The sequence below is a fragment of the Corvus brachyrhynchos genome, unplaced genomic scaffold (genome assembly GCF_000691975.1).
Source record: "Corvus brachyrhynchos isolate BGI_N302 unplaced genomic scaffold, ASM69197v1 scaffold5, whole genome shotgun sequence".
Taxonomy (NCBI): Eukaryota; Metazoa; Chordata; class Aves; order Passeriformes; family Corvidae; genus Corvus; species Corvus brachyrhynchos.
In genome coordinates, this window is record NW_008238321.1 from 3,297,993 (window position 1) to 3,323,263 (window position 25,271).

Sequence of the window (25,271 nt, forward strand, 5' to 3'; positions counted from 1 at the left end):
GAGTTCGAAGATGCATCAAGACTGATAGTGAGGACAGAAAAATCTCCTTGAAGAAGAGTACAGCCTGAACTATTGGCCATGTCTATCACGGATCACAGCCCCACCACCGGAGTGGTGACTGTCATTGTTACCCTGATCGCTATTGCAGCTCTGGGAGCCCTGATCCTGGGCTGCTGGTGCTACCTGCGGCTGCAAAAGATCAGCCAGTCTGAGGATGAGGAAAGCATTGTGGGCGAAGGAGAAACCAAAGAGCCCTTTCTGCTGGTGCAGTACTCTGCTAAAGGACCTTGTGTGGAAAGGAAAGCAAAACTAACTCCAAATGGCCCAGAAGTACACAGCTAACTCGGAGCAACACATGCAGATGGACTATGCTCGTGACGTGTAACCAGCAGAAGCATCTCAATACTGTGAAAAACCTGGTCACGTGCACACCATTCATCGCAACACACCCTGATGAGAATTAAATAAGCTTTGTTTGCAACTGTGTGCACTGAGAAGTTGCACTGTGCATTGACTGTGTATCCTAATTCCTCAATGGCAGGAGCTGACTCGCCTGGCATAATGTCCGTTGCCGGCAATGGGCACAGGGATACTCTGGTGTGAAGAGACTACTACTGTTTTTTGTTACTTGAATGTTTAGCTGAGCCTATTTTGATGGAACTACTACTGTAATGTAAACTACTTTACAACTGTGAACTGTAAATAGGCTGCCAGAAACTTCTTGCTTTGTGTTCTGTAGCATATGGGAATATGATGCACTTGTATGTAATACACAAGGGGACTCCAGACCTTCAAAACCAAATCTGCAGTTAAAGCTTGCTTCTGCTATGACATTGAGTGTGCAGCCATTAAGTCAGAACTTTGAACAGTTTATTGGGCTGATGCAGAGTACTTCATTTGAAAAGGGATAAGCATTTAGTCATATGCTGAGGGAGGACACACAGGAGCTACAAGAAGGAAGAGTTCCTTTAGTTGCAGCTATGTTGTTTAAGTTCCAAGCTGCTAGGACTGAGTTCTCTATGTAGCTACTGCAAGGAAACTGCCATTTTGATGGATTCTAACATGGAAACTAATGATGGATACTGAACCCTCAGGGGAAGTCCAGAAGGTTTCCAGGTGTTTGAATGGCAGTAGAGCAGACTTTTTCTCTTCCATAGGTCTGTGTGCTGAAACTGCAGAAGTGATTACTTAGCAAAACTGGCTTAAGTGCAACTAGTATGAATTCTTCCCAGAACCCTAGTTTGTGTACTTAGCAGATAGGGTGTATGTTAACAGCCTGTTATAAAAAGGTATTTTAGTCTACAGTCAGCCAACTCTAGAATTCAGTTAATGTATCTTGTATATAACTTTTGATTGAACTGTAGTACAACAGTAGAAGTTTCAGTCTTTTCTACTGTTGGTAGGGGCAAGGGTTATTGCTGGTCAGTAGAAGTTTTTAGCTAGCAATGGCCAAGTCCTTCCAGAGAACATACATTTCCTGCTCTGTGCTGTAGTTCAGCTATACGAACTGTAAAAAGGTGTTAAATGGGATGTTCTGGACTGCAAACGTCTGGGGGGAAAAGCCAGAAAGGGGAGGAGAAGAAACAACATTGAGCAACCAATGGCAGCTTACATATTCTAAAACTCTGTGTAGGCACACATGCTTTAGAGGTCACTGGCCTGTTTTCTATTACTTTATACATGGCCTCCTTTGCATACTGGTATTTTTAAACACTTAATTGCCTAGCCTTAATTCAGCTCCAGAGGAAGCATGAGATTTGCTTCTTGTACCTGTACATATGGAATAACTTAAGGCCTAGCAAGCTTGCTTGAGAATTTTAACTATATGCAAGACAAGAATGGCCTAGGCAGTAAGTTGTCCCCTTCTTTTACACTAAGAGGTTGAATTGCTTTGTTAGTGCTACATTTGTGGTTTTTAAATTGAAAGCTATAATTTGAAGCCAAATAAATGCTGTCAGTAGCAAAAAAGTAGCAAAAAGCTCTTGCTGTTGCCTCTTGAGTACAACATATGGGGTACAGCTGATAATGTTCTTACCCCGACACGTGCTTTTTTAAGATGCTACTCTTAAGAGACTTGCATGTATAGTCAGACCTGTACACTTGCTGTATTCCAGACCTTTTAAAAGCAAAGAAAAAAGGATTAATTCAGTAAGACTTCCTTTAGTTTTCAGTAGAGAACAGTTCACACATGGCTCTTGTGGTTTCCAGGACAGTCAGAATACCAGTATACAAAAGTGATACAAAGTGCTGGAAGTTATAGAACAGAACAGTTGTAGCAAGATGACTTTGTCCATTCAAGTTTACTGATTACACAGATGAAGTATCTATTTTAATTCAGCAAAGAGAATGCAGTGTAAAGGGCAAACTTCAGAAATTATGGAAAAGTATAAATCAAAGGTCTAATTTCCCTTCTAGCAGCTGTAAGAGAAAGCCAGTGAAAACTAACTGGTCCTTAGTCAGAGGTGCTTCACTGTTGCCCCTACAAACCAGTATCTTTAATTTAAATGGATAGGTGTTTGCAAGTTAGTGCAATAGTAAAGTGCAGAAAGTGTTTTCCGTTCTCCTCTTCTCTTAAGATGGGGGTATCTAATAAGTTGTTCAAGTATATAAAAATACTCCATTTGATTTTTCTTTTTCTAGATCATGTGGGGGAAGAATCTTGTCTTTATTTACAATGAATGTCAATAAAATTTGCATAAATACCTACCCAATACTGCATCATTTGACTTGGTATAAGCAATTATTCTGTCCTATTTCCACTACTGTGCTCTGTCTCTATGGTATCAATATTGTCAATCCTTTTGTCCTCTGAAGTGGCAGTAGCTGTTGAAAGTGATAGATCATTACCTTCAGAAAGTGTTCGCTCAGATTGAAGGGGTTCTTTAATTTCATCTTTTCTCTGTAGCTTTTCTCCCCTTGCTGCCACCAGAATTCTCAGTAAAGCATTCTCTTTAAGGAGGTTTTCTGATGCATCAGCTAATTCATGAAGCTTTTCAGCCATTTCTAACAATTCTTGATTCTTCTGGTCATATGTGGCCTGTAACTGCTCACTGTGGAGCTGCAGAGTTTTGTGCTGCTTTTCCAGTGTGTGTTTTTGCTGCTGTAGTCTCTGCTCCTCTCTCCTGGCTTCAGAAAGCTGTGCTTCAAGCTGGTCATGGGCCTGATGAAGGGCACTGATTTCTGATCTTAACTTCTGAATTTCTCTCTCTAAATGTGAGATGTGTCCTTGCTGTAGAACTGACTCTTTATGTAGGCATTCTTTGGTACAGGGCTCTGATGGAGAAAGACTTGAGTGATGTAAAATAAATTTCAGGAGATTAGGAAGGTTAACTGAGAAGTCTTCCGGGAACTTCACACTTTGCTCCTTCCTAGAAAGACATAACAAGTTAAGCAATGATAATTTTATCTAAGCAGCTGCTGTTCAACTCCAACTTGGTATCTTATTTTTTATCAAGTATGGTTAGTACAGCAGCTAAGAGAAACCTAAACTGTAATAAAGATAGAGCACACAGATTGATGAACTCTTTTCCCTGTGTTCCAGTCTGGGTGCTATAATAAATATCTCTGCATGGGACTAGTATTTGAAGAAAAAATTCTGTTAAATCTCAGAAAACAGACTTCACTCTTAAAGAAGTATCATGGTCATGGGTTATGAGCTTGAAGTACATACAGCAGCAGTGCTGTGTGTGCCATTAATATTTTTAAGTTGAAGGATGACATTTAAATGTTCGTAAGTCTACATACATTATTAGAATTTAAGTCCAGATACATAAAGCTACCTGATGGGAAATGACTATTTTGAACCTCTCTCTTACCCTGGAAGCAGTAGCTTAGTGTGTTCCAGCATGTGAAAGCCACTGCAAGGGAGCAGTTTGCTTTTAAACAGTAAGTCACTTCAGTCAGAAGTAAGGCCCTTTTGCTGTCAATAAAAAAAAAGTCTCTTTACTTGTTCCTCTTATTGCTTTATGTCAGAGGTGATGAAGGAAGCAAACCAATGTTTTTCTGTTGGTTTTTGTTGGTGTTCTCTCCCCCAAAGCTGTGAAGACTAAACCCAGCATATGGAGCAGGTAAGCCCCCTGCTTTCTGCAACTCCATAACCTGTTACAGCCTAGTAAGAGAGGTCAAGAACAGCAAGTACCAAATTTCTTCCTCAAGACTACCAACTACTAAAAAACACCAGCTCCAGCTGTGACAAATGTTGCAATTACTGCCCTTTGTGGACCCTGTGCACACACACGAGGCTAAATTGTCCACTAAGGACTAGACTGGAACTAACTCTTGCTCTTCTCTTTCTGAACCAGTTCCATCTTCAGCCTTTCACTCAGTATGTTCCCGTATAACACAAGTTCACTCCCTCCTGCAGCACAGCCACTTCCACCTCACTATGTGTAACTGGGAAGCCAGCTAATAGTTTATCACTCTGGGTCTCCTCCAGCTTTGCCAGTCAGCAGCGTATTCTCCTTCCTGAGGCAGCCATTGAAACAAGAAAAGCTTAGTTTGCTTCCCTCTGGCTGTCAAATTCATCACTAGAGTAAAGGACATAGAGTAAGTCCAAACAAAAATCATTGCAAAGCAAGAAAGCCAGATTCAAGTATAATGCCAAAGCCTCATGATGCTCCTGTACAACACACACCACACCACGGACAACTCTTGTGTCCCCGTGTGTGATACTATGTCCTGAATCACAACACACATCTGGAACAGGGGAGTTCCTCAGTTACCAATTACACTTCCCTGAACAATGCCTTCTGTGAAATCCAACTCATAAGCATGTGGGATATAAAAACATTTAATTTCATTTACTGAAAACTACTTATTGTACTTCAGGTAGAAGATAGATAACCATATTTTATCAATAATTCAAGAACTTCAGTCAGATGAGGCTCCTGCTCACCAAGATTAGGCTATTTCTGGCAGAGTAAGCACCATGAGTTTTCCTCCTCTGCAGACTGCTGGTGATCAACCAAGTTACTCTTGTAATTACCATCAGCAGTTTCTCAGCTGACAATCAGCTCCCATCCCAGATTAATGAATCATGACACAATTTAGGCAAAAAATAGTCTATGCTAAATCAAACATGACTCATTATACTGTGGTAATGTTTTACTACATCATCATCCATTTTTATTGATCAAAACCACAGCATGTATCAAAGAAGCTAAAAGGCTATGTAAAACAAATAGCAAAGCAAAATATTAACAGCATGTGGTAGAAAGAAATTGAGAACAGAGTTGATTTGCAAAAATTGTCACATAAGGCAAATGGATAAGAAGCTGCATAAAAAGCCTTAATATGAGACACCTTCATATCCAAAATGAATGTATGACTACTCTAGCAGTGCTACAGATACTACAAAATACTATCAGATCCTAATTTTCTTGATTACCTACATGCAGCAAAATATAAAAAAACACTGAAAAGGAAAAGCAGGAGTGAAAGCAATGCCTAGAGGTAAGGTACCTTTATAAAACCAGTTGGAAGATTACAAAAATAATCTTATTAAAACTACTCAGTCTGTCCCTCCAGAGACTGTCTAGAGCATTACAGAGACCAAGACAAAATGAGTACCTATGAAAAGAAATAGGGAGATGGGAGAAGAAATGGGGTATATATACTGATATAAACAAAACTGTACTGGATTAAAACATGAATGGCAAAACTTAAGGCACAGGTTTAAAGATTTGGTGGTAGGTCACTGCCCAGTACTAACAGTCTGACTTCCCATTTGCTGATAGTAAGAGTCCTTGAGGGAGAAGGGTGGAAATCGGTGACTGTTGGTTGGGTTATTTTGTTGTTTTGCTGGTGGGGTTTTTTTAAATTAGAATATGTATGAAGTAAGAATGCATATATGGAAATGAATTACGTTTTGGCTTTTTTCTCTGCTAAGACACGTAACCAGATAATTGCTGAAGCTTAGTAAAATGGAAGTTAAAAATCCACAGGGAAAAGAATTACATTACCTCTGATGAGGAAAAAATAAAATGGTTGGGAGACGGTCTGTCATAAATTCCCAGGGAAGGTCATTTCGAGTTACATCAATTCTGTGAGGAAGAGACATACTGATGAAGAGAACAGGCAGATAAACAATCTGCAATTTTTTTCTTGTAAAATGCCATTTTAGGGATTGGGAAGAAGGAAATTTAAGTATCTGTGAAAGTAAGTCTAAATGTGTTATGCCAGAAATACATTGTGCATATGAGTCAGCAGATATAATTACCAATATTCAAGATGATGACTGTCAGTTTAAGAAATATCTGTGGGGTTTTTTCTCTAGAAAAATATGTTCAATAATGCAACTGCTCTCAGCCATCAATTAAACCCCAGTCGCTCACTGTCTACACAGTGCATGCATTGTGTACACACCTTTTTTCTGAGACAGACATGCCAAACATGAGACAAGTTATTCCTATTCATTAATTTGTTCCTCAAGTACATCTCTCTTAATATTGTCCCCTTGAGCAGTTTTGGGAGTAAATTACTTTGCTACTTCCAAGGACAAGCACATTCTTAAAGGCTTTTTTTTTCCTAAAGCTCTGTGTAGAAAGGAACACTTGATGCAACTGTTTGTTACTGGTTTTTTTCTGCATTTTAGGGTTTCTTTTCACAAATAAAATTCTTATTAATTACAAATTATTATAGAACTAAACAGACAATCACATCAGTAATACTGCTGTGAAAACAATGGAGCAAATGAGAGAACTTCAAAGTTGGGCAAGAGAACAGGTGTAGCCTTGGGAATAACATCACATCTGTGGCAATAAAGCCACAATTATAAACAGGGGACGAAAATCCAGATTATTAACTGATTAAGTTTTTCTCTACATCTCATGCTGTCTCCTGGAGTAAGTTTAGTCAGAATCAAAGATGCAATCAGAGCAGATATTTTAAGTATTTATGCATTATTATCACACACATGAACAAAAATGTTTCAGTGCAACTGAAACATTAAAAACCCTGGAAACACCAAAGAAAAACATGTCTTTTTTACATATAAAAATATATTTTAATATATATATTTAAAATATACATTATACACATGCATATATAGATATATTTCTGTACACTGGTTTTGGCTGGGATAGAGTTAATTTTCTTTATAGTAGGATGTAGGTTGCTGTTTTAGATTTGTGATGAAAATGGTGTTGCTAACAAAGACATATATACAAATAGCATATTACTATTTGCTACAAATCATCAGAAAGTTATCGATTCACTTCCTGAAATTAGGAAGTTTCAAGGTTAATTGCACAGTTTAAAAATTAATTTTAATGGAAGTTGATAACTATGGCAGTGAGATTGAAAACCACCACATTTATACAAAGGAAAACAAAACAATGCATTCAAAGAAATATTAAGCAGATGACATTCAAATCTATATTGCATGGTTGTAGAGAGAAAAAAAGTATTTATTTTCTAGGCTGATGACCTCAATGATCTTACATTATTCTGGAAAGATGAAATTAAAATCTTTTTACCTTGCCACGGTGAAACTGTCGGGAGGCAAAAGACGAGCAAGTTGAATAAAAATGTGATTAAGAGAAGCACAGAATCCACACCACTGTGCATAATAGAGCAGCAAGACATTCTGGAAAATGAAATGGAGAAGAGTTTGATTATCTATTGGAGGAAATCTGCAGAAAGGAGGAGTAGTTTTCACAACATCTAGCATGGGAACTCTTGAAACGTGAAAGCCAATTTTTTCCTAGTATTAATGAACTTTATTATAATAAGTTTTTCACTGCTGCCCTCTGACTACTGAGTCAACACAAAAATTCTTGGGGAATTCTCTTTCCATAAAGTCAAAACAAAAAAATTACTTAGTTTAGCATCATTCCCTTTAAGTGAAAATGCACCAAACTTTACTACACTTCCCAAGATTCTTTTGCAATCTTAAATTCCTATATATCTAACACTGACTGTACATTTCATATGGGGGGGAAAAAAATGATGTCCAGACTTCTGCTTTCTGCCTCTGACTAGCAAAGCAGGGGCTGGGGCTGCTGGAAACCAGCTGGAGATGCAGACATTCACTGCAGAGTTGAATGACAATGGATATTAATTAATCCTCACAATCATGTATTTTAAAAAATCAAGGTAATTTAACTGTACTCAGGATGACATCTATTTTTATGGCATGCAATTGGAAAGGCTTTGAATTTTTACAGAACACCATATTTTATGTTACAAGTAAGAAAAGCATATCAATATTAAACAAGACTGAGACCCCTCCTTAAAATCTGTGCCATTATCTGCAAGAAAGCTGTTGAGTAACGCGGTGTACCTTGGCACTCAGGAACACGGTCTTGTGAAAGGTGTTTGTGGTCACTTCAGTGACCACATGCTGTTCATGAAAATGGACTGAAGGGTCATCAACCAGATGCCTTTTCAAGGGACTGTAGAGAACACTGAAATTTTTAATGAAGTTCTCTGAAATGAAATTGATACATAACAAAGTTATTTCAGTTTTGCAAAGGTGATTTTGGCAGTTTTTGCTTTAGAATCCAGAAGAACGTACAGAGAAAATACAAACTGAAACCTGGGTTCATGTCATTAATTTCTAAGTTTTGGATCAACTCTTGAGTAACCACAACTGATGTGAAAACAGGAAAAAGTTTCACTGCTCTTTTTTTTTAATTTGCTCATTACAGTCTTGTCACTTGCCACACCAGACTTTAATCTTGTATCAATGTGCTATAATAATAATATTCTGTTCTCCTAACCACATACCTGCTAAGTAAAAAATGGAGAGGTTACTATTTATGAACACCTACATTATCTTGAAAGGCTCCACTTAGTTCCACATTTATTTGCATTTTTTCTTCCATTTTTAATTACTTTCTCTGCAATTCCCTTCTTTGGACCTTTAAATATCTGCTATTACCATGCCAATACAACCAACCCCCTTTTGTCTACCAGGGACCACCTTTCTCTTTGTTCTACTTTCTCCTTAAGATATGTAACAAGTAGCTGGCCACTGGTAAAAATTTAAAGTAAGCTCCAAAGCCCTCAACTACCTTCAGCTACACTACTCTGAGCCTGAACTACATTCTCTCAATTGCTGCAAGATATCAGCAATATCCTTCTTTTCAACTTGGATAGAGAAGTATTATTCTGTGCATTAAAAAATAAGATTATTCAATAATCAAGACAAAAGGTAAAATATGAAAAACAATAAAAATAATTGTTTGGTCAAATAGAAACAACCTTGTGCTTGTATTGCCAGCACAAAAACTAAGCCCAAGTAAAACTGTCACTTTTGTACAGATATACAAAATACCAGACCATCAAGTTTATCTCTGAAATGCAAACAGCAGTACACTTAGCTCTTTATTAACTATTCAGCATTTCATTAAATTCTCACACCAGGCCAAAAGAGGTTTTTTTTCTTTTTACATCTCCAGATTTGGAATATCTATGCATGATTAAGTAGCAACTGAAAGGAAGGGGTTAATTACAGACATGTTCCTGATTTTCTAGAAACTATCTGCAAAGAGTGAGATCTGAAAAAGGTATTAAGCACCAATCTGGTTTGATTTTATGAAATATTAGAAGTTAAGATCTTAAGGAATTTAAAAAAATTAAAATAAAAAGCACAAGCCCCAAGCATAAATCAGACACTCCTTGACAAAATATGTAAAAGCAGAAGTTTTCTGGAAGTTCAAATGATGGAACAGAAATGTACTGAGTCTTGCTCTGCAGACAAACCCTCACCATGCTCAGGAAATCCTGTGACCTAAGAAATGTTTGAGACAGAAAGTACTGGGAGCACAAAGGGGAAGGAAATTTCTATGTCCTCATTCTTATCTTAATATTTCCCAAGTAGCTTTTTATGGTCACTGAGGTTTTTGTTTGTTTTTCCAGAGTCTTGTCCTGAGGGGTTGGGATAGAGACAGGATACAGGGCTGCATGTGATCCTTAACAATAACACGGCTATTTGTTCTATGTTGTGCATACTTTTGTACTTAGATTGATGGCAAAAAAGAACTGTAATTAGTGCTGTAAGAATTATACTGTTATGTGTTCTTGAGCAGTTTAATACCTGAATTTTCTTCCATGTTGGCTTACGTAGCTAACATTAAGAAACGCAGTATTTTCTGAAGGTAGACTCAGTTTTGCACATCAGCATGACAGGCAAATGCACATGGTTAGGGATATTTTGTCTTATTCAAGAACTTGCAAATAAATCATAACTGCAATCCTTGAGTTGTTTTGTCAGATTTTTTTCCCGTTTTTTTTCTTTTTTTTTTTGTTTTCTCCTCCAATTCAGACAGGAAATAATAATTGGCAGATTTGGCCACAACCACTTCACAGATCTACCCTGCTACCTTGAGAACAGACACACTTTTCAAAACAAATTTAAAACAATTTAAGTTAGTTTCAGAGGACAAGAGGATGGGAAAGTCTCTGCTGATAAGTGGTCAGTATATCCCAAAATTCTGTGATATTTTAGTACAAAAAACAGCTGAGCAAACATCAACACCACCCTTAGTATACAAACATCTTCTGTAATATCAAATATTTTAAATGAATAGAAATTTTTTTCCACATGCAAATTAATTTAGCTTTTAAAATTCACCAAGGCATCAGGCAGTCAAGAATCACACATTTTAAGGTTCACTTCTTATAAAGTAAATTAATTCTGGTATAAGGAACTTAGTTCTTACATCACCTACAACATGATTCTGTTCTAGCCAACAAAATCATTCATAAATGCTTGGTTAACTACTAAATAGAATAGAATAAATTATAATTCCCAATGTTAACTTCACAAAGTAGTCTCACTTTTCAAAATGGCAGCAACATTTCCATTTCTGCTTGGAAACATAATTGCCTGAATTCAAGCATTTGTATAGTGGATACTGTACCGAGGGTAGCTCCAACAAGTGACTGATTCTGGTCCAGGACATAGTGCACTTCCTCTTTCAGGTCAACAATGGCAGCAAATTCCTTAAGATGAGTAGATCTTGATGCTCCTAGTCTCTCTGCATATATCCAAAAGAGATTCGAATCCAGTAGATAGAGATTCAAGGTTTTGTTGGTCCTGCAGCTCAGACCAGTAATGTTCGTGCTACTAATATTAAGGTCAGGAATAAAACAATTCCTATCCTCAATGTGAGGAATAGAAAATTGAGTGTTATCTTTCTTCCCATGGGAAGAAAATGCTACTTTGGGGGTCTGAAAGATGGTCTTTTCAGAACTAATGAAACTTAAAAAATGCCTGTTTACTGTCCTGCAACATGCAGTGTAATAGCTAAAGGGACTATAGAAACTTAAGAAATTGCTGCATTCTATGGTATTTGATATTACTTGAAAAAAGGTATGTTCCTGGAGGTAGAAAGAATCCAAAGCTGCTTCTATCTCTAAAAAGTTACAGTGTGGCACATGGACTTTATTTGGCTTGACACCAAGAGTCTGGTTAACACAGAGCTCACAGACATTGTGAGTTCTGGAGATTGAGTGCCACTGTGGAAGCACCACCGTGTTACAGCATGGGTACTTGGCTATGGGAAATGTTTCGGAGAACTTCAGATGCGCATCTGTTACAGAGGAATCAAAAGCTGGCGAATCAGAGTCTCCTAAGTGCTGAAGATCTGGCTCAGCTGCCTGGCTTTTATTACACTTGTGGTATTCCAAGGCCACTTTGGTAATCTATGGGGGGGAAACAAAAGAGAGGGAAAAAAAAAATAAAATCAAGATTAACTGTACACAGTTCACCCAAATGCAGTTATCTGTTTAACAACATTATATGCAACTAGAGATGGAATTTCAGAAACACGAAGCTGAGTAATCTTTGTTCTTTCAAAAAATTACAGGGGCTCTCACTTGACAACAAGAAGTTAAATTTTCAAGTATTTCAGCATATAAACATTGAATATGGAGAACAATAAAGTCACTTTAAAATATTATTCCATCCACTAATTGCAAGGTCCTCTATGCATCCGATTTACTACAGTGCAATAACACTACATTCTATGGTTAAACCCCACTACATGAAGTGTTAGTGAGTAGAGGTTCCTGAATTTCCCTCATTTTCCAATAGGAGGAGAAAATAAATTAAAGCATTCCCACATGGAAAGGGAATAGAGATTTCTTCTGGCATAGGTAGCGCACAGATTTTGTACAATCACTAAGAATGCTGAAGCAATGTTTGTATTCTCCCAACCACAGGCATATAGTTGTAATACTCAAGTGTACTCTGCACAGTAAAATATTGAAAGAAGAAAGAAAATAGGAAAAAAACAACCTGTCCCTCCATGCAAACATTCCTATGCTACATCATCATTTTGCTTTTCATAACCAAGGGTAAAACAAAGCAGAGAAAAGGTATATGTATGGACCATAAAAGGAATTCCCTTTCTTAGTTTCCCTATCTCATTTCTGCACAGCTCCACAAGCTCCTGTCCTAGGCAGTTCAGACGAAGAGAAAATTGGAAGGTGACTAAGGAGCACACGGGATATAAAAATCAGATTGGCTCGGAGTAGTTTGATTGGGCTGTATTTCAAATAACATTCTGGTTTTACCCCTCTGGAAAGACAGGAGAGGAGAAATAGAATGGGGCAGACAAAACACACAAGTCTTCAGTTCCAGCTGGCAAAGATTTGCATTTCTTACACAGCACCTACCACAAAAAGGAGGAGGTCAAGAAGAGTTAGATGCTTGTTCTAAACAGCTGTTGAGTGAGACAAAGGCACGCTGTGTGAGACGCAAACCAGTGTAAGGGAGTTGTGATAATATGGCTTGAGAAAGTGGTTTTAAACAAAACTGGATACTTAGAATAGTGAAATAAAATGAGGTATCTGTCACAGTCAAGCTCAGACCCCTGACTACAGCTCTCAAGTTTTAGTATTTTTGAAGTTAAAAAAAACTTATTTCACTTACTTCAGCTAAAAGAGGATGATTTTCTGCTAGGGGATTGTAAGGTATAAATATAAGAAGTGCTGGTCCTTTCTTCAGCTCATTGTTTAGAAGAAGGCTTTTCCCACCATGTGGTCTCAGCCAACGTATGAGCATCTCCCGATTATCCAGAGCCCACTTGCAAATGTTCTCAGCAGTGAAGTTCATGATGTCTTTTGGATAGATCTTGAAGGGGGAAAAAAAAATAGTTCTTTGTCCTCACTTGATTTAGTAACAAATGCAGTTCTTCAGTATTGCATGCTTTGTTACTGTAATGACTAGAACTCTTTTTCTAAATGTAATGAGTGTCCGCAAACTTCAGCATTTCATGCACCCTTTTCCTTTGGAAAAGCTTTCCAAATGCTCATCAGATTATAGTAACATCCACAAGCAAAAAGGATTCTACCAGGGAAGCTCCTCTTCCTTTTATTGCATCTTTATATTCTCAATAGTACAAATTTTCTTTGTAAGTGAAAGACCTCTAAGCTGGTATCATCACATATTTTAATTTACAGCATATTAGAACATTTTTCCCACTACTCAGTAACTCTTTTTAAATCAGCCTTTTAAGAACCAAACATCATGACTGCATTTAAAACTGGTATTTCTTATTCCTGAATGCAGAGAAAAGAAATCTGTAACAAAAAGTGCTCACAGCTTCTAGAATAAATTTTAATGTATTAAAGCAAGTTTATCCTAAATAATTTGTATAGACAAAAGTAATTTGACGTATTTTATGTTATTTCACCTAAAATATCCCTGTTTTCCCTAGTCTCAATTGAATAAAATACACATCACAATACCTATCCTCACAGAGTTTTCACTCATGGTGCCAGTGTGGGCAGGTAGTGTGTCTATGCCAAAGAGTAAATCTGAAAGTTAGTATTTTCAGCCTTAGCTTTTCAAAAAACAGGGCACATGGATTAAGAGTTATTATAAATTCAAATAACTTAATTTGTGTGATTTTTCAAAACAGTATCATGTTATACCTTTAAGCCAAAATGCAAGTTTTCACTGTTCCTACTACCCCTTCACAAAATCTTTGTCCACATCCTCATTCAAGTAGTCTTCTAATTCTGATCCCTGAGCATCTCTGTACCAAATCAGAGTGCCTACAGCAGAGAGCGATACTCACAAGAGATGTGTTGGCATGTCTGTGCAAATACACACTGCCAGAATGCACCAGGGAGATCTCCTCTGCTACCCGTTTATCTGTGACCACTCCAAAGCGTATCGTCCCAAGGTAATCTGAAAGGGCAGATTCGCAATCTTTGAATACAATTACACACACTGAACTCCCCTGAAAGGCCTAGAATACCACCCTCAGACCAGAACACACAACACTGCTGTGTAAAGGCACAGAAATCTGTGAATAGCAACTGCCAACACTGGTGATTAAGGCAGAAGAAAGATGGCAAGAAGGACAAACGTGTTCCTTTTCTGCACTCCAGGTATAGAGTCCTGCACATGTATAGAGTCCTGTCTATTTAACCTGAATTGTCCAAATCCCCAATTTGCTTATGAAATATAGAATCTGGTATCATAGATGCACCTTGCAATGGTTTATGGCATCTCAAAAGCCAAGATGATACATGTAAGGGAAAGGCATGAACATTGCTTAAGTGATGTACATTTACTGTACATTTAGAGTATATATATATAATTTATAAATATTTATTCTACGATTATAAATATGCACAGATAAAGACAGACTGCTTATCTTTAGGTTGCAAAGAACTAATCCAACATATAAATGCGAAAATCACAGAACAAAATATAGAACAGGCTCTTTATCGCATCAGTGGCACAGTAAAAAATAAGCAGAGTGGTATGAATCTCCTTCATTTGCTGACAGGAAAGAATATTTATACAACATGTTAATCTTAACTTTGAGAAAGTTCCATCCAAAATTCATGACCCAAAAAGGAGGTATTAATCATCACACAGTTTACATGTGTAAACACAAACAAGAGGTATTGTATTTTAGATTATCGATGCAAAACAAGAGGGGGAGAAAACCCTGCTCAAGCTGCCTTGTAGCAGCTCTGTAACTCCACCCAGGACCACATCACTGAATTCAGCTACTGAGTGCTGACACAGTCAAGTTCATCCCAAAGCCTCTGACACTGAACATGCTGCACAAGACAAAGACTAAATATTACAAAAAACTACTGAAGCATTTAGACATAACTCATTCACAGAGGCCTTAAATTATGAAAATGGAGCTTTTACCTTTCTTTAATGAATGTAATGCTGATGTGAAGAATGTCAAATAACCAGGAGGTTGAGGTGAAGCATTGAACTCAAAAAATCCCACAACTCCAGGCTGAAATAATAAGAATTAGAGTTACTTAAGCTATTTTCAAGTATAAATATATGGGACTACAGTAAAACACAACAGATTCTTAAAAGACAACAATGTTTACTGAAGAACAGTCACTTTATGCTGCAATAAGAATTTTAATATTAAAAGACAATCAAAATCAGTTCTCATTCAAAGAATGAAGCTGTTATTCAAAAGCTTATGTAAGAGAGAGGGGCTTTATGGACGTTACGTTTCTAATGGTGTGTTTCCCATTTTGAAGTTCACCAAGAACAATTAATATTTGCTTTGCAACTGTATTTTGAACCAGTTCCAGCACCAAGATAAGAACCATAAGTATCATAAAGACTTCTTTTAGAACTAGAATATGAAATACAATTTTTCAGAGTATAAAGGGCTTAAGCAGTAATACTTTGTTTATGTTGCACATAATTAGTAATTTACATAAGAATTCACACATTTTGTGTGTGAATACCTGAACTGCTAAGACAAGTGATCATCTTTAAGCTACAGTCACTGTTAATCCTTTCAGTATATCCTGCAAGAGTCAGTGAGACCAACTGCATAAAAATCTTGAGAACTCCATATCCCATCTGCATACACATAAAGCTCTTCAAATTGCCAGATAGACAATTCAAAATTTAAACAACTCATCCCAGAACAGGCCTATTGATTTTTCCAGGTGAATGACTTCCTATTAAAGTCAGGAAGAGAATCTGGGAGAAGCTGACTTGGAACAGAGAGGAAAAAAGTCTAGACTTTTCTGGTTCCAGTATTTCACTTAAGCTTTGATTTTATATTTTTCCAAATATAATCCATTCAAAGTTACTATTAATTGTGTTTTTAACACATCACTCGAGTGGGCTTAATAAACTTTCAGGACAGAGTAAGTGATGGAATTTCGTTATTTTGTGTATTTGTTTCTCACTTCCACTAGTGCATACAGAAGTCATTTGACACACAAAGCAAGAGCACTCCAGGGACTGCTGTGGAACAGAAGATTCCAGACTCACCAGGCACCCATTTGTGTGGCAAATATATCCTCACGTAAGTATTTTCATTCGGTATTTCAGAGGCTGCTTTGTTTGGTTGGTTTTTTTTGAGTTCTACATATAAAATTTTAAATTTCTTCTTAAAACAAGAGCATACATTTTACCTGTTATTATTTATATGAATTCAGTTATTCACATCAGCCTTACACACTGACATAATTCAGTACTAATTAGCAATCTGAAGATGTTCACCAATAGCAATATTGCCCATTCCACCTCACGACTTCTCTTTTTAGGCAGGAATTCTCTTACATGGATGAATGCTAAGCATAAACCCCTTGTTCATAAAGATTCCTCGGGAGGTACCCCAAGAAAATTATCAATAATAAAAATGAGTTACAAACAATTAGTGAAATTTCTGCAATAGTTAATTACCAAGAAGAAAATACAAATATAAATAAAATAGTAGTGAAAAAACACAGCAAAATAATAGCACTCAGTGTTCATTTTTAAACAACATACAGGTTAGTAATTAATCTTCATCTTTTTCTCTTGGTTCCAAACTAAGACAGTAAAAAGAAACAATCTCTTCTAAAAAACTTTTAAAGCATTCAACTGAACCAAAATAAGGAGACAGATAAGATTATCAAAATTTTAACTTCCCATTTTCTAGGACCATTCTTGAATACTAATCCTGTACCAACTGAATTTAGGACACCAAACAGTGAATGAAAGAAGAGTCAAAAGTGACAGTAAAATGTGGCAAGAAGCCAGAAGTCAGATGCAGAAATATTTATAATGTTATTTAAAAGGTAATTTTCTGATTCAGACTGCCAGTTCTGCTGTACACTAACAACAGCTTAAGACTTCCAGATTGTGAATAATGTTTCCCAAAGATAATTTTTGGAAAGTGTTTTTTTTCAATTAAAAAAAATTGCAGTGGGAGAATATATGCTATTATGTACTAATATATACTACACTACTATATATACTGGTATTTACTAATGCTCTATGCCTAATCAGTAATCTGGTTAACTAATGTCCTTTTAATGATCAGCCCAGACCAGTTAAAAATTTCACCCTGTTACATGCTGCAATTATACATGAGGAAAGGGTACAATGAAAGTACAGTGAAAGTTTCCCTGTCTGTAAGAATGAAGCTTTTAACAAGACTGAACACTTCCAGGTATTGCAACTAACAACAATTCTTGCTCTGCACAAGTGAGGTTCAAGTCGCATAGAAGAGGTATCGCAATGTAAACAAGAGGTTCTTATTTTGGAGTACAAGTAGGCCAAGAAGAGCTTGACAGCAACAACTCCCACATTCTTTCATGTAAGACCCTCCAAAACTCAGTAACAGCTGCCTGCAAACAGTTTATGAGGACATCTACACCCAATCTGTTACTGATGATCACCTGCTTCCAAGCAACCACCTGTGTGCAGCTCTGGGTGCCCATCCTCATGAAGGCAGTGAGGAGCAATCAGCTGAACAGGGTATGACCTGCTGCTGTCTAAAGTTGAAGGAGTAAATACTGACATGTGACACAGGGGTGCTTAGGGGCATTAGGAGCATGGGCATTGCTAGAGTGGAGCTTGCTGGAGCTTTTCTTTCCATGAAACAATTTTCAGTCCCCGTCTCCAACCAAGTGTCTGTAGGAAGGGCTTTGGAACAAACCCGAGGATGTCATTAGTGAAGACTTCTTAGTGCTATCTCCAAATGAAGCTCATATATGGAAATACAAAATCATTAACTGTAGTGGAGCCTATTTCTTGCTTGGTCTCTACACCACAGGAATGGGAAGTGATGGCATGTAATTAAATCAAGTAACAGACTTACCAAGAATCTCAACAATTACAAAACAGCAAGTATGGAAACTTTCAGAATGAACAGAGATTTTCAGATGAGTAATTTCTACTGGAGAAAAGCCAGCACAATTTTATTACTGAACCATGCCTCAGGCCTATCACAGTTCTTGGAAGGAATAAGCAAGCATGTAGATGACTCCATGCAGCATGCTGTAATTCCCTGAAGTCTAGAAGAAGTTACCAACGACTCCGGAAGAAACTAAGGTGATAAGGAATAACACGGAAGGCCCTTTTCCAGATTAGTAGGAAAGACAAAAAACTACCATTAGAAGTTAATGTTTTTCAGCAGCCAAAGACAGCCAGCCAGGATGTGTACTGATACTCAAGCAGTTCATATTTCTATAAGAACTTTAGAAAAGGGAGAAAAGGGTGAGGAACAAAATTTGCATAGGGTGGTGGGAATCACTGAAACTACAGCTGACTGGAAGAGTTGCAGAAATTAGTCGCAGCATTAAATGACTGTGATGAAAGAGCTCTGAAATTCAAAGGCCAAAAATGTGAAATAATGGGAACAGGAGATAGGAAAATCCCACACCTATTGATTAGTTTACAGTTAGATAAATGCTTTTAATGCTCCAGTTATTTCTATCCCAGTTTGTAATTTTTAAAAATGTTTTGGCTATACTGCATTGAGGTCAGGGAGATTACTTTTTTCAGACTCTCAGACTTGTGCAGGCAGGCAATTCCTGCCTCATTTTATCTGTGAACATGGGAAAGAAAACAGCAAGAGCAAAGGAATGTGTCTTCTCTAGGGAACAGAAGAACCAATATTACATACCACTGAATCTGTACTGCAGAAATGCAAAGAAATTGTTGACTGATATGACATTAAATTTACATTTAACATCATTTTTCAGTGATGTTAAAATCATTGTGCACCCAGACCTGAAAGCAAATTTTCACAGCATCACTTAACACTGGCACCACACAAGACCCAGCTGCGACAGATCTCACACAGCTGGCTGATGCTCAGGAAACATTCCTACACAAAGAGAGCACAGCAGAAAGCTGACATCATGTTAAGAGACACACCAGCCACCTCCCAGAGAGACCAACTCCTCTCCTACCTCTCCTGAAGCTGGAAAATTATGAGTTCCCTGGGCACATTTAATTTTCATAAAGGAGTGAAGCTTTTTGTCTAACTACAGTGGCTTCCTGTTTCTTCCTCTGTGCCTCAGGAGGCCGAGGCCATTTCTAGCAGCTGGGTCAGTCAGATGAGGAATGAGAGATGCCAGTTTGGATTAAAATCAAACTGCTACATCTCTGCAGTTAAGAAAACAAAAGAAAATCTGATTACAGGTACTCACAGGAACCTTGAATTATGGCAAGAACTGCATCTTTCTTGTCATTTAACTTAGATCTTCCTCAACGTTCCAAGATTTTAACTGCTTCCCAAATGGCGTATTTTCCTTGCTCTCAAAAATTTATTCTTATCCATTTCCAGTTTTGCACTAGCATCATTCCACAACCCCATATAAACCAACCTTAAATAGCATCAGAGAACGCAGGATCCCGAATTTTTTTTCACAGGATTTGAGCGCCCTCTAGTGAGAGCAACACGGCATGTCACGTGATCAGGTCGAGGAACGAACTAAAGACCAAGCGACAACCACTTGTTCTTACATTAACTGCACTCTGCCCATCAGTATTTCTCCTAGTTTGCAGAACACATTTGCTATCAGAACACAGGACCGAAAATTAGATACTGATGATGACAAATCTTTCGAATTATTTTGAGCTTGAAATTAATTAGCTTTTCAGTGAAACCACAAAAACATGATCCAGCAGCAGACAGTGGCCAAAGCGCCCAATAGCAATCCTTGACAGCCTTCTGTCCTTTCCCTTCTGCTAAAAATTAGTATTTTTTTATAGAGAGGAGATCAAAAGTCAAAGGAAGACACTAGCCAAGGGTCTCAAAATAGTAATTAGTTTGTGCCACACATGTCCCAATTTCCCATAATCTACTCTATTCCCCAGACTTCCTCACTTCTTAAACACAGGACTAACCCCTGGATTTTATCTTCTCCTACAAAAGGTATCAATTTCTCAGCTCGCAGGGAAAACACTGTAAAACGTTCACATTTCTGACTGTTTGAAGTGATAAAACAACCTGTTTATTTCTAGTTTAAACTAACTTTTCCTTTGTGTCTATGTTTTTCTCTGCATCCATCTTCATAAACAATTTTGTTTCTTTCATCTTATCTGTATCTGTTACTTTTGTAGCCCCTCCTTCCCCTCTTGCTTAACTTTACAGAGGCAAGACACTGAGCACCTGGAGCCACGCTCTGGGACAGAACCTCAGGCATGAATGACTGTGGGGCAACACAGCAGAACAGCCTCTACTCTTGGGCCATTGCAGAAAAAAAAAGAACCAACAAATGCTGAACATAAACAGCAACTCAGCACTTGGAGCCACTGCATTTCAAGCACAGGAAGGGGGGAACTTTGAACAAAGAAACAAAATTATCTAATCAACTGCTAAGCAGTATTTTAAAATTATTTGTTGTTCCCCCCTCAATTTGTCTTTTATCTTAGTCTTTTTCCAATGGAAGTGCACCTCTTACTGTTAAGCAAATTTAAGCTTAATATGCTCATTAGTAACCTTCTGCAGTCTACCAAGAAATGACAGAACACAAACCAAAAACCAAGCATGGCCTTCTTCAAATCTCTGTAAGAGGCAAAAAAATGTTTTAGAATTTTAGAACAGCAAAACTGAAGCAGTGGAAGGACAACAGAATTGCTTATGATCATAGAAAGAAAGTATCAGCACCAGAGACAGGCCACAACTCACTACTCCTGACTCACAGTGCCCACTTAAAACACTGGAAAACCAAACCCAGTAGCAGTTCCTGGCATGAAGAGTGTCCTACCCAGGGGAACTACCAGTGTGTGTCCCCTACACCGTGGCAGCTGCCACTGAACAGCACAGCTCATGCTGCATCCTGCAGCAGAACCAGGCACTGCAACATGCACCAGGTGCTCACATGGGATCTTCTTCAGTCCAAGACACTGGAGGGTCCCTCCCATGTTGTGCCCACTGCCACTGCACTGATTTGTGGGTCAGGTTTTCCACACTGATCTAATAGCTTGGGCTTTAGTAAGATTATGGTACTTCTCCACTGTGCACTATAAAAATGAACAGTTATAAAGGGATTTTAAATGGCTCTGCTGTAAGCACATTTTGTCTAACTGGAAGTTATTAATCCAACAGTATTGCTACCAATCTTGGCATCCCTGAACACAACAGACTGAAATGAATAAAACATCATATTCCAGTGGATTAAAATCATCAAGTTATCACACACAAAGTGATTAGGAGCCCTCACTTCAACTGGTTTCACATTTGTTTTCACTTAACAGACTTATCCTACTAGAAAAGCTTATTATTCCTTTTAAAATTAAAGTAATGATTATATATTTCTCAAATGCTGTCCCAACTTAGACTGCAAGACTTTTGTGAAAAGATTTCTCCCTTCTTTCTTGAAGTAACAACTTTGATTGTTGTCTCTAGATACTAAAGTAATGTAAATTAAGAGCATCACTAAATCATAATAGTAACTGTACAAGGAACCAACATTATGAATTTGTTTTTTCATATTTTTATGATTTTAACAAATTTACAGGGCACTGATTTCAGGATCCTGAAAATAAACTAGTACTTTGGAGCAGATCAAATTTAATCCTTAAACAAGTCAAACTCTTTCTGAACCACAGTGGTAAAGCTAGAGAAGAGAGACAAGTACCTCATAATTTGAGAGGAAATCTAGTAATTTTGATCGAGACGAGATGTAGAGTAGTGGTGTCATCACCCGGCGAACAAACTTTTCAATATAAACAGCACTCATAGGGCCTTTGTATTCAATTGGTCCAAAACTAGTACCAAAAAAAATAATAAAACATTAAGACTTAAATTAACAATAGAGAGTCCCTCCTGGGGGTGGCAGATAGGAGTTACATAGACAGCATGCTCAGCCTCTAGGGAATTGCTCTCTGTGTTTTACCAGTGGCTTCTGTAACTGATTAGGGAGTTGTGTTACCAGTGGGAAGAGCCACCATATCTGTGGAAGGGGCAGAGTCTTGGTGAGCATGGACGAATGGAGACCACTTCTGAGTCCCATTAAAGAACTTGGTAAAACTCAACTATGAATTACATGACCATATACATATCTTTCCACTTTGTCCAAAGTAAACACATGTGACTTAAAAATACAGATCTGAAAAATGTCACTATTTTCCCTTGTTTTTTCAGTGTCTCAAGCAGTATCAATCTGAAAGGGTGCAATATTTTTACACAGGCTTTTATGAGCAGCAATCAGCAAAGCAGGGACAAATTCAGTCGCACTGCAGATGAACAGACTCGGCAAAGCTCCCGTTTCCCCCCCAGCCATCTGATAAAACAGCTCACACCACGTTAGGCAGTGCTAAAACATAAAGTGGGCTGGGGCTTGCAGCTACAATTTCCAGAGGTTCTCCTCCTGATTATCACTGGGCTGGACAAAGCATCATTGTCCCAAACGAAATCAAACACAAAAAGCATAAAGAATTAGTCCATTTCCACTGAAGAATTTAATGTGATGCATTTTTAATATACCTTATACATACAGGCACACTGGAAAATACCCAATTCGCACTGAGATACCTATATTGAGGTGCTTCAAAATGGTCTCCTAGAGCCCACTAGATCATTCTACATCCTGCACTGGTTTATTACAAACCTCCGTCTTCACAGCAATACTCACTGCTCAACACGTCACATGCCCAGGGCACCACATGTGAGGTTTAGTATCTCAGGCATGAGGGATGCATTGTCCTTCAGGATCTTATGAAATATTCACAGCAATTTACACCTCGTCTTGTTACAACTGTTTAATGTTACTAATGATACCAAGTGCATCCATCTACTCTGTTGTGATTTCAAGATCAAGTAAGTTTAAGTCAATGTACATCCAAGTGGCATTGTAGGATTCTTTTATTACAGTTTGAATTATGCCAGTGTCTCTTGTGTCTATTACAAGTTCAGCTAACAAAGACCAGGACTGCTCCTCCTCAATGCATAAATTCCCCCCAACAGCAAAATCAGCCTCTGTAATGAAAGAGAGCTGCAGTTCAAAACTAGCAAAATAAAAAGTAAAATACAGGGATAAATGCTTTTATTAGAAACTGTTGGGAACTGTGCTTCCTTACCTTCTGCTCCACACAAAGAGAAAAAAAGGACAACACATACAAATACTAAAAAATAAAAGTGAGGTTACATGAAATTTTATACAATGATATCTTAGCTTCTGGGGAACAAAAAAGTGAGCGCAAAGTTCAAAATTAGAACAAGATCTTCAGTACATAGTACAATTTAAATATGCACTTAAATTCCTTCAACAACCCTTAGGTACATTCTTTAATGCTGTCATAAATTAGGACCAGTTGCTATAATCCATCTACAGAGCAAGCAGACATCTGAAATTAACACGTAACTCTGACTTCTTTTCATTGGAGGCAGAACTTCCAAGAGATGCACAGGCAAACCAAAATTTCCATAAGGATGAAGAATTGCCCAGCATGTCATTTAACTGACAGTTACAGCCCTACCCAGCACTTGTGTAGCACACAGGATGAGCTCACCTAGAATCTACCCAAGAACTATTTACTGAAGCCAGAAATGTAACATTTTCAAAATGCAGCACTTTGTATGATATCTGTTTCCCAAAACAACAATTAAAAAACCTAGACTGTACATACAAAATCTTACCTCCGATGGTACAAGTGTATCACAGGAAAATAAAAGAAATGCTTCTGCTTCCTGCATTTCCCCTGGTTCCACCAGCAATTTACAGCCACAAACAGCACCTGCAAAGCAGGTAAAAATTCACAGCCAACAAAGTACACTACTGTGACCTCTTTTATCCAAGATGTACTTGATGTACTTTTTCCAATCCATTTCATCTGGTATTTTCAAGGCCTTTTCAACTCAGTATGCCATATCTGTCACAGACAGACTTTTTTTTTTTATTCTTTTTGTCATTTTGCAACAATAATCCTTTTGGTCACTGCTCTTTCTAGCTTTTATGCTTCCTAATCTAAATCCTTCAAATTTATTAATTTAGTCATAACCCACATTAATTACTTTTTCTGCAGAGTGGAGCTCAACAAGTGGAGGTTTAGGACAGCTGTACCTGTGAAGTGTTCACAGGCACCCAACTGCTTGAAAGCAGTTCTATGGTATATAAAGTACAATCTTTATATGATTACTAGTGTCTCCAAGGATCCCAGAACTGGAAGCAAATTCCATGGAATTTCTGTCTGAAGGCAGGTGAATAAATCTGAGAACACTTCACAAGAAACTTGTAGACTTCCCCATTCAGAAGCAGAAATAACAGACAACTGAGCAGGAATCACAGGCTGTCTCCATTTATTCTAACACTCTGTATGCTAAATTAAAATTAAGGTGACTGATGAGTCACCCTAAAATGTGAGCATTCAAGTCCAATTGTTTCCCGTGAGAAGACAGAAATTAGCATCAGCTTGGACATTGAAAAGTTATCAGGTCATGTTTAAGATTGGTATCTTCTCTGGAGTTACCTGGTCTGACAATCTGCTGGCCACGTGTTCTATTTCTTCTCTTGCTGCAATGGACTGCCCACACCACGGAGCGTAGAAGAAATACAGCACAATTTCTGAATCCTGACGGAGCTGATCTGCATAGTCTAACTGCCCCCGAAAAAGATCAATGACTGGAGATTTTGTGGAGAAAAAATTCACCGGAAGCTTCGCTGGCATTGTTACATCTTTTGCTCGGCTGCAGGAAGAAAATTAAGAGTGGTTATTGAGACTATACAGTAGTAGTTAAAAAACTGTGCCCAAAGCCCTAAGTTTTATTCTTAGCAAAAGTCATGCAATGACAAAACTTTAGAAATTGATGCAAAATTACTACAATTTATGTTATCTGAGTTAGTTTCATGAAATACTATAAAAATCTAAAGATCACCCTTCAGAAGCTTTAGAAAGTCACACTGTGATACCATGCACTGTTTATGGGTACGTTAGCTCACACTCTTATGGTTGGTTGCTGTAGGGCACAAAATTACCAGGAAGAGTGATTTCTTTTGATTTCTTCCCTGGCCTCATCCTCTTTTAACACTTGTACTTTAGGTAACAGCACCCTGATAAGAAAAGAGATACTGGTCATAAAGTTTTGTGATGT

General features: G+C 37.7%; 2 protein-coding genes across 3 annotated transcripts; one reads left to right on the forward strand and one right to left on the reverse strand.

The window, feature by feature from the left end:
• Nucleotides 1-2,711, forward strand: SNN (stannin). Its single transcript, XM_017733950.1, has one exon. It carries the CDS (start codon nt 79-81, stop codon nt 340-342), a length of 264 nt encoding a protein of 87 aa, XP_017589439.1. The 5' UTR covers nt 1-78; the 3' UTR covers nt 343-2,711.
• On the reverse strand, nt 2,145-25,271 carry TXNDC11 (thioredoxin domain containing 11). 2 transcript variants are annotated; one of them, XM_017733947.1, is made up of 12 exons: nt 25,156-25,271; nt 24,650-24,866; nt 23,820-23,917; nt 21,820-21,949; nt 15,128-15,221; nt 14,031-14,143; nt 12,881-13,081; nt 10,866-11,649; nt 8,282-8,427; nt 7,476-7,585; nt 5,961-6,041; nt 2,145-3,368 (listed from the first exon to the last, which is right to left on the reverse strand). In XM_017733947.1, the coding sequence occupies exons 1-12, from the start codon at nt 25,254-25,256 to the stop codon at nt 2,741-2,743; spliced, it is 2,703 nt and encodes a 900-aa protein (XP_017589436.1). In that variant the 5' UTR covers nt 25,257-25,271; the 3' UTR covers nt 2,145-2,740. The 2 variants fall into 2 exon arrangements, with proteins under 2 accessions (XP_017589436.1, XP_017589437.1); XM_017733948.1 differs by lacking the exons at nt 21,820-21,949; nt 25,156-25,271 and having other exon boundaries at nt 24,650-24,883.